Genomic DNA, 15,022 nt, shown 5'->3' with positions numbered 1-15,022 from the left:
CTCACCTTGAGCCTAAACTTCCCCTGGTGCAGCTTGAGAGTTCTTGTGCTGGTTGCATGGGAGACCAACCCCCACCTGGCTACAACCTCCTTTCAGGAAGCTGTACTGAGCAATAAGCTCTTCCCTGAGCCTCCTCTTCTCCAGGCTAAACAATCCCAGCTCCCTCAGCCTCTCCTCGTAGGGCTGTGATCGGGACCTCTCCCCAGCCTTGTTGCCCTTCTCTGGACACGTTCAAGTGTCTCAATGTCCTTCTTAAACTGAGTGGCCCAAAACTGCACACAGGACTCAAGGTGTGGCCTAACCAGGGCTGAGTACAGGGGCAGAATGACCTCCCTGCTCCTGTTGGTCACACTATTCCTGATCCAGGCCAGGATGCCATTGGCCTTCTTGGCCACATGGGCACACTGCTGGCTCATGTTCAGCCTACTGTCCAGCAGTACCCCCAGGTCCCTTTCTGCCTGGCTTCTCTCCAGCCACTCTGACCCCAGCCTGTAGCACTGCATGGGGTTGTTGTGGCCAATGTGCAGAACCTGCCACTTGGATATGTTGAATGCCATCATGTTGGACTCTGCCCATCTGTCCAGCCTGTCAAGGTCCCTCTGCAGAGCCCTCCTGCCCTCAAACAGATTGACACCTGCCCCAAACATACTGATGATGGACTCAATCCCCTCGTCCAGATCATTAATAAAGACATTAAACAGGATGGGGCCCAGCACTGATCCCTGGGGGACACCAGTAGTGCCTGGCTGCCAGTGGGATGTGGCACCATTCACCACCACTCTCCAGGCTCGGCCCTCCAGCCAGTTCCTAACCCAGTGCAGAGTGCTGCTGTCCAAGCCATGGGCTGACAGCTTGGCCAGGAGTTTGCTGCAGGGGACAGTGTCAAAGGCCTTGCTGAAGTCCAGGTAGACTACTGTTCTACTGCTACAATTCGGTATCAGACTGTCTTCTGTGGCAGAAGATGACAGTGTGCCATGGTGCTGACAAATACAAAACATAGGCCAGACTGACTACCATTGGCAGCAGCCAGCTGGGAGCAGCTGCTGGAAGTTAGGCTGGCCACTCACAGCTGGAGCCAGCAGGAGCAGGGAGGTCATTGTGCCCCTGTACTCTGCATTGGTTAGGCCACACCTTGAGTACTGTGTCCAGTTCTGGGCCCCTCAGTTTAAGAAGGACATTGAAACACTTGAGTGTGTCCAGAGAAGGGCAACAAGGCTGGTGAGAGGCCTTGAGCACAAGCCCTATGAGGAGAGGCTGAGGGAGCTGGGATTGTTTAGCCTGGAGAAGAGGAGGCTCAGGGGTGACCTCATTGCCCTCTACAACTACCTGAAAGGTGGTTGTAGCCAGGAGGGGGTTGGCCTCTTCTCCCAGGCAACCAGCACCAGAACAAGAGGACACAGTCTCAAGCTGCGCCAGGGGAGGTTCAGACTCGAGGTGAGGAGGAAGTTCTTCACCGAGCGAGTCATTTGGCATTGGAACGGGTTGCCCAGGGAGGTGGTTGAGTCATCGACCCTGGAGGCGTTCAAGGGGAGATTGGACGTGGCACTTGGTGCCATGGTCTAGTCATGGGGTCTGTGTTGATAGGTTGGACTCGATGATCCTCGAGGTCCTTTCCAACCTAAGTTATACTGTGATACTGTGATACTGCTGCTGTGCAGCTCTGCACTGTCCCTGTGTGCTGCCAGACCAGACCCTGACCTCCTTGGGGACACGTGGCCCTTGCTTGGCCAGGTACTGCCCTGTTCAAGTCAGTGGGATTTACAGCTCTGTAACTGCAGGCAGAAGCAGATGTAGGAAGAGACATAGTTTTGTGTCCCTAGATCTCAAGGGTTCTTTTGGTGTTACCTTCCATTATCAGTGTTTTAAAGGTCTGCTAGAGACGGATTCAGTGGCCAGACATTTTATCAAAAGATGAAACCTTGGCCAGCATAATCCTTGCTCTACACTCAGGGACAGGCAGAAAGCCAGAGCAGGTACCTGGGTAGCCAAGACAAGCACAAGAGGAGACCTGCAATGGGGGAAAAATGAGGTTCCAGGAAACATGTACATAGGATACCTGGTCCTCTTCAAGCAGGACTCTGTCTGCTGTCCTTATCCTGAGGACCTGTCCTAGCACATAACTCTACATGGCACTGCAGAAGACCTATGTGAGCTTTACCAGGAATCCTTTAACCTGTCTCTGTGCACACATGAATGTGACTGCATGTGCTAGGTGGTAGCAGCACAGGGATCCCTAAGTGCCTGCTTCCTATACCTCAGTCTCACTGACCTCCACAGTCTGCAGGCAGTGAAGGTGAAGCAGGTGAGAAGAGTGCCTGGAGCACAGGTGGTAGCACCAGTGGCAGGGTTTGTATTTTCATTAGAGTATGCCACCGGGTGGCTCTGAGCAACTTGATCTAGTGTGAGGTGTCCCTGCCCATGGCAGGGGGGGTTGGAACTAGGTGATCCTTGAGGTCCCTTCCAACCCTGACAATTCTATGATTCTATGACCAGTGTGGGGAAAGCAAAATCAGTCCTACCAGAATGGCAATGTACAGAAAAACTGGCAGTGCTAGGTCCACTCCTATCTATTAAAACCTGTGTAAAAAAATATGCAAAAATATATAACAATGTATAATTTAGAAGAATTTCAAGCAGTCCAGTTCACAGATGTGGCTGTTGTTGTGTCATTCAAACCAGAGGAACTGCCTGGGACTACTTGTATCCTTACAGCTCTGAGAAGGCACTTGCTAGGTTGCTCAAGAGACTGCCACTTGTATGTGCTTAAAAGTCCTCCGATGAGATCTGTAACCTAGGTGGGTCAGCCTAGAGCATTCACAATCTCCTAGCTAAATTCTAGTTAGGCAGCAAGAATTCAGTCCAAACCTGTCAAGAATACTGGTGATGCATTATGAATAGAATACAATTAACCAGGTTGGAAAAGACCTTTGAGACCATGGAGTCCAACCTATCACCCAACACCAACTAATCAACTAAACCACTGGCACCAAGTGCCTCATCCAGTCTCCTCCTAAACACCTCCATTATCTAGAAAAAGCCTCAGTCTGAAGCATTCCACAGCCATCCTTTGTTGCTGTGACAATGGGATCGTTGACCATGCTCTGCAAGCCATGACATGCAGAATTCACTTCTTCAGTTGCCATGCAGGAAGGACAGTAGTGCTGGAGTGCATGGGCTTTCTCTGGGGTGCCTTTCTAATTGCATATTATTATGATGACATTTGGGCAGTACCCAAATATTTAAGAGCAGATGGGTCCTGGAAGAAGTTCTGGGTCCCTCAATGTAAGAAGGAAATTGAGATACTTGAATGTGTCCAGAGAAGAGCAATGAGGCTGGGGAGAGGCCTTGAGTGCAAGCCTTATGAGGAGAGGATGAAGGAGCTGGGATTGTTTAGCCTGGAGAAGAGGAGTCTCAGGGGAGACCTTATTGCTATCTAAAACTCCCTGAAGGGAGGTTGTAGCCAGGTGGGGGTTGTTCTCTTCTCCCAGGCAACCAGCACCAGGACAAGAGGACACAGTCTCAAACTGCACCAGGGGAAGTTTAAGATCAAGGTGAGGAGAAAGTTCTTCACAGAAAGAGTAATTGGCCATTGGAATGTGCTGCCCAGGGAGGTGGTGGAGTCACTGTCCCTGCAGGTGTTTAAAAAAGGATTGAACATGGCACTTGAAGCCATGGTTCAGTTGTCATGAGGTGTTGGGTGACAAGTTGGACTCGATGATCTTTGAGGTCTTTTCCAACCTTGTTGATTCTATGATTCTATGATTTCCTCTAAAGAGCTTTGACATAGACATTTGGGTTTACATAAAGCCACCTGTTCTGCCTCACTTTGAGATGAGGCCGTGTCAAATCACCTCCAAACATATCTCTTTTCAAGACTGATGTTTCCAATGCTGCCAGCTGCCCCCTGTCATTCTGTAGCTATTATGAGCTATGTGTATAATTCAGTCCCACAAAAGCCCCTAGCCACTAAAGCAAGCTGCCCTGGGCTTTGAAAGCAACTACCTTGTGTGCATTGCTGCCTGTTTCATAGACATGGGTTGGCTGCTTTCCCAAGCTCAGCAGGGGAAGTTAAGGAATGGGGAAGATGACAGTAGAGCTGCTTTCAAGGATTTTAGGTGCTGCATTATTTTTGATGCTCCCCTGCTTCCTCAACAGTTCTGGACCCCTCAGTTCAAGAAAAATATTGAGTTGCTCGAACACGTCCAGAGAAGGGCAACAAAGCTGGTGAGGGGTTTGGAGCACAAGCCCTATGAGGAGAGGCTAAGGGAGCTGGGGCTGCTTAGCCTGGAGAAGAGGAGGCTCAGAGGAGACCTTATTGCTGTCTACAACTACCTAAAGGGAGGTTGTAGCCAGGTGGGGGTTGGTCTCTTCTCCCAGGCAACCAGCATCAGAACAAGAGGACACAGTCTCAAGCTGTGCCAGGGGAGGTTTAGGCTGGGTGTTAGGAAGAAATTCTTCACAGAAAGAGAGAGTGTCCATTGGAATAGGCTGCCCAGGGAGGTGATGGAGTAGCCATCACTGGAAGTGTTTAAAAGAGAGACTGGATGAGGCACTTAGTGCCATGGTTTAGTTATCAGATGGTGTTGGGTGATAGGTTGGACTTCATCTCAAAGGTCTCCTCCAACCTGGTTAATTCTGTAATCTTGTAAATGACATAGAGCCCATTTGCTTTCTAAATATTGCTTTAAAAAGCCAGATTCTTTTCTTATAATAAATGTAGCATGGTAAACATGGACAAGGAGCAGCCCCTGGAACCTAATATCCACTGTCCAGAGCAGGGAGGTTGACCATACCTGTCCACAGGTACACATGGTTCCCCTGCCAACCTCCCCTGCCAACCCAGAGCACATCCACTTGCTTTGGCAAAGTCTCTGCATTAGTTGAGCAAGCAAGTGCTCTTCATGAGGTAGATTCTTCAATTGTTTTTCATGAAGAAATAGACTTTTTTTTTAGTTCCAGCTTTGGGATGGTTTTGTTGTTTGCTTGGCTGGTTTTTAGTTAGAGATGTTGGAGCAGAGTACTCTATTGTGAGAAATAATCTCCTGAGATATGATTTCAGTTCTTTACAGACAGGGCTTGGAAAAATATGCTTAAATACTCTGTGCTGCTTACCAGACAATAATATGAATAACAGTAATTAACTTCACATTCCTTGCCAGGATAACTCAAAACCTGGACTATAATCATTTCACAGGCTTTGCAAGAAGGCACACAAAAAACCTGAGACAACACATCCAGAAATCGGTCTCCTTATTGCTTGTTTTGTAGCCCAAATGATACTGCACATTTGTGTGCATTTCAGTTCAGTGAGGATCCAACACCAATTCCCATCCTCTTCCCTAAAGTCAGCAGTAGGCAGTTCTGGGAGAATTACTTTTAATGTTAAATAGTGCCATGTCCCATAATGGCCTTACTTTGATTCTGGTGGATATTAAGTCTGAAAAATCATTTGTGGTGGGTTGAATCTTCCCTCAGCATTAACTTTTAGCCAGACTAACTCAGTTAGAAGCACATGAAGCTGCATTTACAAGCAAAAAACTACACTCTGCTGCTTTCTGAGCTCATCTGGACAGGTCTGCTTGAGAATCAAATAGCATTCTCACAGTATCACAGTATAACTTAGGTTGGAAAGGACCTCGAGGATCATCGAGTCCAACCTATCAACACAGACCCCATGACTAGACCATGGCACCAAGTGCCACGTCCAATCTCCTCTTGAACGCCTCCAGGGTCGATGACTCCACCACCTCCCTGGGCAGCCCGTTCCAATGACGAATGACTCGCTCGGTGAAGAACTTCCTCCTCACCTCGAGTCTAAACCTCCCCTGGCGCAGCTTGAGACTGTGTCCTCTTGTTCTGGTGCTGGTTGCCTGGGAGAAGAGGCCAACCCCTTCCTGGCTACAACCACCTTTCAGATAGTTGTAGAGGGCAATGAGGTCACCCCTGAGCCTCCTCTTCTCCAGGCTAAACAATCCCAGCTCCCTCAGCCTCTCCTCGTAGGGCTTGTGCTCAAGGCCTCTCCCCAGCCTTGTTGCCCTTCTCTGGACACATTCAAGTGTTTTGATGTCCTCCCTAAACTGAAGGGCCCAGAACTGGACACAGTACTCAAGGTGTGGCCTAACCAATACAGAGTACAGGGGCACAATGACTTCCCTGCTCCTGCTGGCCACACTATTCCTAATGCAGGCCAGAATGCTGTTGGCCTTCTTGGCCACCTGGGCACACTTCTGGCTCATGTTTAGGTGGTTGTCAATCAGCACCCCTAAGTCCCTTTTTGTTTGGGAGCTCTCCAGCCACTCTGTCCCCAGCCTGTAGCTCTGCATGGGGTTGCCGTGGCCAAAGTGCAGCACCCAGCACTTTCTCACTGAGGCTTTGGTTTTATGTGCTTATCATTACCTTTGTTTTAAGATGTAAGTGTAGCACATTGTAGCTACACACTGACTTCTCTGGTAGCTGCAGAGCATGTAAATATTTTCACATCTGATGATGTTCTCGTGCATGCTGAGCATTTCCATGGATAAGCACATTGAATAAGAAAGCTGTGGGAGTCATGCAGCACAGGGAAGCTCCGGAGCCAAGGCAGTCAGGAGGCTGGCCATGTGCAGCCTCAGGGCTAGAACACAACCCCATGAAAGGGCCTGCAGTTTCCTTTACCCTCAACCAGATAAATAATCTTTATGCCACATCAGCTGCCTGCCTATCAAAACCAGGACTAGGAGATGCTTATCAGGAAAGCAAAGTCAAATTACCCATGCAGGCTTTGCTGCAACACTGCTGTTGCCTCTCTCACCCTGAACTCCCTCCGTGCACAGCATCTGACTAAAAAGACACACAAGACACACAGAAAACGCGGTGCTGCTCTCTCCTCACCCAGCTCCCTCTTTGCCCCATGTCCCTCCGTCTCCCTCATCTCCTTATTCTTGGCACTCTGCTGCCTGGAGTGCAGCCTTGCTGCAGCAGTGCTGGGGCTGCAGCACTCTGGCACACACAGTTACACTGGGAGACCCCAGGGATGTCACCCACTTGCTGCAGCAGTGCTGGGGCTGCAGCACTCTGGCACACACAGTTACACTGGGAGACCCCAGGGATGTCACCCACTTGCTGCAGCAGCCCAAGAAGAGCCTGGCAGGGCACCACTGACAGCCTGGGACACAGGCAATGTGAATGCCTTGGAGAGTTGTGTGGGAAACCTGCAACATTTCCAAGCAGCCCCTGACACCCAACAGAACATAAAGAGTCTTTTCTCCCCTCTACACCGGCACTGCAGCACCACACATGGACAGCACTAATGCTTCTTGGTCCTTTAACAAATCCCTTGACACCATACAAACATCTCACCACCTGTAGAACCCCAGCAGGCTGTTTCTAAGCCTAATCCCTCTTTGGCCTTGGTTTCGCTCCTTCCGCAACCACATCAAGACAGGCACTGCATAGCCAGGAACATGTTCCAATAGAAACAAAACACACAGGTGCATGTTTGATTTTCAGATGATAGTGCTGAGCCAGGGAATTTCAAACCTCCTGGATGAGAAATTCATGGGGGTTAAAATTTTTTCTACTGCACTACAGGAAATATGGCAAACCTTCTCCTATTCTTTCACCACTATGAACCCTGAAGAAGTGAAGTCAGAAGAGCAACCTTGGATTTGGATCACCAATGGCAACAACATCTGCCTGAAAGTGAGATTTAAAAACCTGCAATGTAAGGATAAATAGCAAGCTCACATAAAACTCTGAATACACAATAAATTGGGTTGTAAAACAGGTACTGATAAATCAGTAGGGCATCTTCTCCCTCTACTCCGCTCTGGTGAGACCCCACCTGGAGTACTGCGTCTGGAGTATTGGAGCCCCTATTACAGGAAGGATCTGGAGGTGCTGGAGCATGTCCAGAGAAGAGCCATAAGGATGATTAAAGGGCTGGAGCTCCTCTCCTGTGAGGGCAGACTGAGGGAGTTGGGGCTGTTCAGTCTGGAGAAGAGAAGGCTCCAAGGAGAACTTCTTGTGGCCTTCCAGTATCTGAAGGGGGCCTACAAGAAAGCTGGGAGGGACTTTTTAGGGTGTCAAGTAGTGATAGGACTGGGGGGAATGGAACAAAATTAGAAATTAGTAGATTCAGATTGGATGTTAGGAAGAAGTTCTTCCCCATGAGGGTGGTGAGATACTGGAACAGGTTGCCCAGGGAGGTGGTGGAAGCCTCATCCCTGGAGGTTTTTAAGGCTAGGCTGGATGTGGCTGTGAGCAACCTGCTCTAGTGTGAGGTGTCCCTGGCCATGGCAGGGGGGCTGGAACTAGATGATCCTTGAGGTCCCTTCCAACCCTAACAATTCTATGATTCTATGTAACAAGAAGCATACAAAATTACAGGACTCACACCTTTGCTGCTTTGTTACTCTGTATTTGTTTCTCACTGTAAACCACTGCCACTGAGCTTAATAGGACTCTCACAACATTTTAAGTAAACAATTAGTACTTAGTAATACAATTGCTATTTATGATCCCAGTCATGCTTAGAAGCTTTTTTTTATTACTGTAAGAACTCTTCTGCTTTCCAAGTCACTTTCATTTGTAATGAAAACTGATTGCTCCCCCTCCCCCCCTGTTTATAATGTGAGTGAATAAAAGGGGAAGATGTTTTCACAGGACATGCCACGTATCAGCTGGGCATTCTAAGCAGCAGTTTTAAGACTGAGCACCATGCTCTTCATGGAGACTAGGTCTGCTGATCTCAGCCAGTCCAGAGCTGCTGCAGCAGGAATGCTTTTAATTTTCAAGTAAAGTCCTCATATTGCCACTTCACAAAGCTGACATAGATATTTTGCTCAAGAAAAACTCGAGGTGCAGTGGATACTGGCATGGTACAAGCCACAGTGGTTCAAGTTTTCCACCCCCCTGACAGAGGACTCCAGCCCAATGTACAATACACAGGACTTCAATTATTTCTATTCCCTTTAGCTCTTTTCCTGGGACTGTGTCTGCTAGTGCCATGGGAGAGATGAACTTTGATAACTCATCTAAGACCCCTGTGAGCAGCAGGCAGCCAGACTTTAGTGAAGGTGGTGAAGCACCATGGGGTTGGAGCCATCATGCAACTAAACCAACATCACTGGAGACCCAACACGAGAGGGGACAGTCACTTCTGCTGCCCAGCATTTCACTAGTCCCTAACATCCCTTCCCCAACAGACTACAGGTCATACAATTTATTCTGGGCATTACTGTTTGCAAACCAGCCAGAGATGAGAGTTTTCCCTTCAGGTAGCAGAGGAGCAAGAGAATAGAAAGTGATACTGACTATTGGTCCACTTACATCATTGGGAATAGTAAGTTCATGGGAACTGGTTGGAGTAGTGGCATCCAGTCCTATTCAGGGGACAGAGGGAAAATGTTATGCCAGTTGTTTGCAACAAGGGCAGGACACAACAAATGATATTTTAAAGGAGGAAACATACAAAAAGAAGAAGGAGGAAAAAAACAAACCAAAAAGGAGTAGCAAAGAAAAATAGAGAACTGCTCTTGAAAACAGGAACGAAAGCAAGAGATGCAAAACCCAGAGGGCTGGACTAATTTGAAGTCTTATTTTAATTAACCTTTAACCCACCAAAGCAGCAAATGTCACATGAGATTCCACAGGGTCATAAAAGGCTTCTAGAAAAAAATCCCCTCAATTCTGATCTGTGTTCTAAACACATCAATGGATGGCTGAAAACTTGACCTGTCTACCAGAATGCTCCAGAATACGGCAAATGAAAGGCAAAAGAACAATTAGCAGAACAAAAATACATAGATATGGAGAAGAGAAAAGAATAAATTAGAATAAGGATGAGGAAATTAACCTGGGAGAGACTAAGAAATCACATGTGGGATTATTTGCTGAAGAAATGCTGGGAAGGGTGATTTTTGAAGGGAAAAGCAGCATACATTTGCTTGTAAATTGGATGGACAGAAGGAAAATGCTCAGGAAAATTGGAATCACTGCTCTAACACACAGTAAAATTACAGAAACAGACATGTCACAAACATAACCAGTAAAAGATTAATAAGGAGCAGCAAGTTAATGACAGGAATGAGGAGAATATAAAGCTAGGAAAGGCAAATTAGTGTTACTTTTAGAGATTTTATCAGATACATCATGAAAAAGAACCAAACCCCAAAGTATATTTTGGATGTAATGTTTATTTCTCTCCTTTTCTCTTTAATTTTTTGGGGGGTGTTAATTATTATTATTACTATTAGCTGAAAAGACATGCCCCCCCCCCCCAATATGCATTTGTAACTAGAAAAATGGAAAAGAAATACTCCTGCCAGACAAACAAAGTAACTCGTCTGTGTTTTAGTTATGTTTACATGCCACTAGCAGCTGCATATCCTCATTTTACACTGAGTATGAAACACTCAGCTTGCTTGTGGAATTTGATGTATGTGATAAAATGTTATTAGCCATACAAAGCATGTACCAGTACACATGGACCTCTGTTCTGTGAAGTTTTTAGATGCCAAGCATGTGAAGCAGAGTAAAAAATGATTTGCTGCAGGATTAACTGACTTCTCACTCTTGAACCAGGACCAAATTTACAGTCCTTACTTCAAGTACATTTCCATGGCATTTTGGAGCTATGTCTGCATATCCAGCTGGAAGGGAGGCACTTGTCCCAGGAGTTTCAGTGTGCCACAGTTTCATTAATCAGCATTTCTGTAGCACAATTATGTTTCCTTCTTTCTGAACCATGGTACCAGACTGGAAATCTGATTAGATGCATGCCCAAGTATGTCACTTGGGACCAACTGGTACATACTGTATGGTCCACAATAACTTCAGAAGGACCAAAGGAAAGAAACTCAGGGGGGGTTTAGCCAGTGGTAAAAATGAAGCAGATCTGATTAATGTATGTAACAAAAAGAAGAAAGAAAGCACATTTTAATAATGATGAACGGAACTGTAACAGAGGTAGGGGAGGAAAATTAATGTGTAAAACCAGGAGGATTGCTGGTCATTGACCACATTTATTATTCAAATGATGCAATGACCACGGGAAACAAAGCTGTTAAGAAGAAGGACATCCCCAGGGGGTCATGGGTACGTACCAGGGAAACCAGGGGTGGTCTGCCCAAGGGGAGTAAAGGGGGGATGCTGCATAGCCAACTGGTGAAGCTTGGTCAACTGCAGGGCAGGATGGGAAATTAGAACTAACCAATCAAATGGAATTATTTCAGAGCAGAGAAACCATCTTACATGTTCTAAAACTGGATTAATTAAAATTATAGTAAAAGAAAGAAAGAAAAGAAAAAAAAGGTTTCATCATTCATTCTAATCTATTGTAGAGAGAAAAAGGAAAAAAAACCCAAACTGGTTATAAATGACATCTCTACTGTTATCACATGTAATGGCTATTGTTAATATTTACTAATTACTGTAGAATTACATACTAAGAGAACTCAAATATATCACATGCAAAGAAGACCAAGATAACTGCCATTTGTTCCTGGGCCATTGTACTTTCTAGCAATTATTACGACAAGGGAAGAGATGAAGCGGAACTGACACTTGGCTATACAGTGTGTGGGTCGGGAAAGGTGGCCCTAGGCCACGTCTTTATTGCTAACTGCAGAAAGCAAATGCTGCCCAGAACAAATAAGAGGGAGAGGAAGAAAAAGGGAGTAATTTACATGCGCTGAACTCACGTCTGGATGAGGGATGGCATACTGCCCCGGAATCGTGAATGCCTGGAAACAAGCACAGTTAAGACACAGCTCAGTCAGGTGGGGCAAGCAGCACTCCTCATCAGAAAAGCTCTTCCTGCCTGCCCAGGCAAATGTAACCCACATCACTTTCAATGCTGAGTGAAGCTTAATTGTCTTGTGCTGCTTGATGATGCTTGGCAGAACATAGAAAGGCCTTTGGCAGGATGCCTGCATAACCCCTGCGAGCAGGGGATGCCTGCGTGAGCTCTGCTGACCCCAGTCCTCAGGATATCTCTTCATTCCAGCTCTGTCTACCAGGAGCCCAGCTGGGGACACTCTGGTGGTTGAGGAGCACAGGGGGTAGCCACTTCCCCTCCTGGTTGCTCTATCTACCCAGTTGCACCAATGCGCATGGGGAGGTTCTGACACTGAAGAAGCAAGAGGGGCAAGTGAGGATGAGCAGATCTGCCTGGGGGGATGCCCTGCTCTACCATCTCCTTCCTAACTGCCATGTGCAGGGGCACCTGCCAACCAGCTCTAAGCCATATCATCTAGCTACCAACAGCCACAGATGCTACATGTTAGCAAACATGTGCCCTGGTACACCCCATGGGACTTGTGCCCTGGGCTGCCAGGACACTGGGTACATGGGCACATGTGCTGAATAGCAGCCTGTCCTGCAGTGCCTGGGCATAGGGCCAGCACACAAGGTTGGTAATAGGAACATTATGGTGTGGTGGTCTCATCTTCCACAAGAAGCCAAATATTGCACCCCTCCAAATCCAGCCTGTCTGCACCACAAAAGCAGTGCAAGGGGCATAGCTTCTGTCATCCCTTCTGGCAGCACTGGGGTAAGGTGAGGGAGGCAAAAAATTCCCATGAGCGAGGTAGGATGTGAAGGCATGCCTGGCACCACTTAGCACAGGCCTTTGTCTTTTCTAATGGCTCTGGTCAATTCTATGTAATGGCCTGCAGATTAAAAACTATAGAGAGCTGATAATTTTCTATTACATCATAGAATCACAGAATTGTTAGGGTCAATTGTCAGTGGACAGGGACACTTTACACTAGATCAGGTTGCTCACAGCCACATCCAGCCTGGCCTTCAAAATCTCCAGGGATGAAGCTTCTACCACCTCCCTGGGCAACCTGTGCCAGTGTCTCACCACCCTCATGGGGAAGAACTTCTTCCTAACATCCAATCTGAATCTACCCATTTCTAGTTTTGTTCCATTCCCTCTAGTCCTATCATTACCAGACTAAACAGTCCCTCCCCAGCTTTCTTGTAGGCTCCCTTCATATACTGGAAGGTCACAAGAAGGTCTCCTAGGAGCCTTCTCTTCTCCAGACTGAACAGCCCCAACTCCCTCAGTCTGTCCTCATAGGAGAGGTGCTCCAGCCCTCTGATCATCCTGGTGGCCCTTCTCTGGACATGCTCCAGTACCTCCAGATCCTTCCTGTAATAGGGGCTCCAGAGCTGGATGCAGCATTCCAGGTGGAGTCTTACCAAAGCACTGCATCCTGTAGTGTTTTTTCTGAGAGCAATGGCATCTCAGAAAAATTTTAATGTGCTCATTCTCAGACAGGCAGGAAAGCAAAAGGCCAAATTACAATGTATAAATATTTGTACTGGGAGAATTACAAACAGGAACGTAGCTGATTAGCTTAGTTTGCAAAACGTTCATTTGACAAAAGGCCTCCTAGAAAGTAATGGCTCCTCTGCAGATGATAAAACAATTCATTTAATGGAGCTCAGATATTAAAATCTTTAATGTCTCAGCTGCTCAATGCACATTTCGGCAGCTGAATTTTGCTGACACACACCACAGAGAACTTAATGCACATGAGCAATGCTCAGGCAGAATTGTGTGTGACTGGGCTCAATGAGAATGTCATGGCCATCTATGGGGCATGCCCGTTACTGATGGCTTATAAATGACAAGGAAAGGTTCTGGGCCACCAAAAGAGGTGATCACCACCATCAGTGGGTCTTAAGTAAGCAAAGCCTGTATTTAAGTGTTTTACTAAATGAGGAGCACCTTAAGAAGATGTTACACTGATTTGCTGAGCTGGGGCTGTGTGTGCAGCCAAGCACAGGAACAGTCTCAGGCTGGTTATGGCTGGAAACAGCACTGGGTGAGGCCTTAGGTCCATGAGTTTGGAAACAACACTTTGGCCTTTGGACCTGAATTACATGGGCCCTTTCTGATCATGGCTTTATTTCAAACCCAGCTGACAGAACATCTTTTGCATGGGGGCTTCCTAAGCAGTGGTCTGCAAACCAGCAAGAAACAATCACAAAAAACCCCACCAGCAAACCTAACAGAAGTCACCCCTTTCCTCATCACTCCATACTTCTATACATATGAGGAAGCAAACAAACTGGACATGCAATAGTAATTAAAAACCCTCAAACATTCAGAGCTCAGAGTAGCTTTGATTTGGTTGTCAAGGAAAACAATCAATGCAGCACATATAAGATGGGTCTTGAAGTATCTTTCTGGGTTAAAAAACAAAAGGAGGGGCAGGGAGGGGGCAAAAAAAGCAGCTCTTAATTCCTTAGGCTCCCAAAAAGTCGTTTGATTGATTTAGGCTGAGAAAACCTGTCACTGACAGTATGTTATACTCTGCCCTGATGAGACCTCCCATGGAATGTTGCATCCAGTTCTGGGCTCCCCAGTTCAGGAGGGACAGGGATCTGCTGGATAGAGTCAAAGGGAGTGCTATAAGGATGCTGAAGGGACTGGAGCATGTACCCTATGAGGAGAGCCCAAGAGCCCTGGGGCTGTTTGGTCCGGAGAGGAGAAGGCTGAGAGGGGATCTGATTAATGTCTATCCATATCTGAGGGGTGGGGGTCAAGAGGGAGAGGATAGGCTCTGCTGATTTGCACCCTGCAGTAGGACAAGGGCCAATGGATATAAACTACAGCACAGGAGGTTGCACCTCAACACGAGGAGGAACTTCTTCACTGTGAGGGTCACAGAGCACTGGAACAGGCTGCCCAGGGAGGTTGTGGAGCCTCCTTCTCTGGAGACTTTCAAGCCCCGTCTGTATGTGTTCCTGTGTGACCTGTGGTGGATTTTATGGTCCTGCTCTGGCATGGGGGTCAGACTCGAAGATCTCTGGAGGTCCCTTCCAACCCCTAATATCCTGTGATCCTGTGGCAGAAGAACTGTGCCTTTCTGTGGCTGAGGCATACCAAGTACAGGTTTGGTAAAGGCTCCTGAGACATCTGTACTGTAACATTTCATTAAAGACATGAGCTAAGGGTCTGCTTCCACCAAAGTCAAGGGCAACTTCCCTACTGATACACTGACATTAGTAACAGCAGCCATGTCTT

The 15,022-nt window shown here is 47.1% G+C and overlaps 1 protein-coding gene across 14 annotated transcripts in view; it reads right to left on the bottom strand.

Annotated features, from left to right (window-relative positions):
• LOC137445593 (poly(rC)-binding protein 3-like) overlaps positions 1-15,022 on the bottom strand; it is a 618,838-nt gene that overhangs the window by 19,921 nt on the left and 583,895 nt on the right. For 13 of the 14 annotated variants that reach the window (XM_068147436.1, XM_068147437.1, XM_068147444.1 and 10 more), the window contains 3 exons: positions 11,682-11,723; positions 11,085-11,160; positions 9,310-9,362 (listed from right to left, as the gene is read on the bottom strand). In XM_068147436.1, the coding sequence (XP_068003537.1) occupies positions 9,310-9,362; positions 11,085-11,160; positions 11,682-11,723 (171 nt within the window). The remainder of the gene's footprint in view (positions 1-9,309; positions 9,363-11,084; positions 11,161-11,681; positions 11,724-15,022) is intronic. The other variant, XM_068147447.1, reaches the window with a different exon arrangement.

This window comes from Melanerpes formicivorus, unplaced genomic scaffold (assembly GCF_026170545.1).
Source record: "Melanerpes formicivorus ecotype bairdi unplaced genomic scaffold, bMelFor1.0.p_v2 SCAF_15, whole genome shotgun sequence".
NCBI lineage: Eukaryota > Metazoa > Chordata > Aves > Piciformes > Picidae > Melanerpes > Melanerpes formicivorus.
This window is presented reverse-complemented; position numbering and strand designations above follow the sequence as displayed.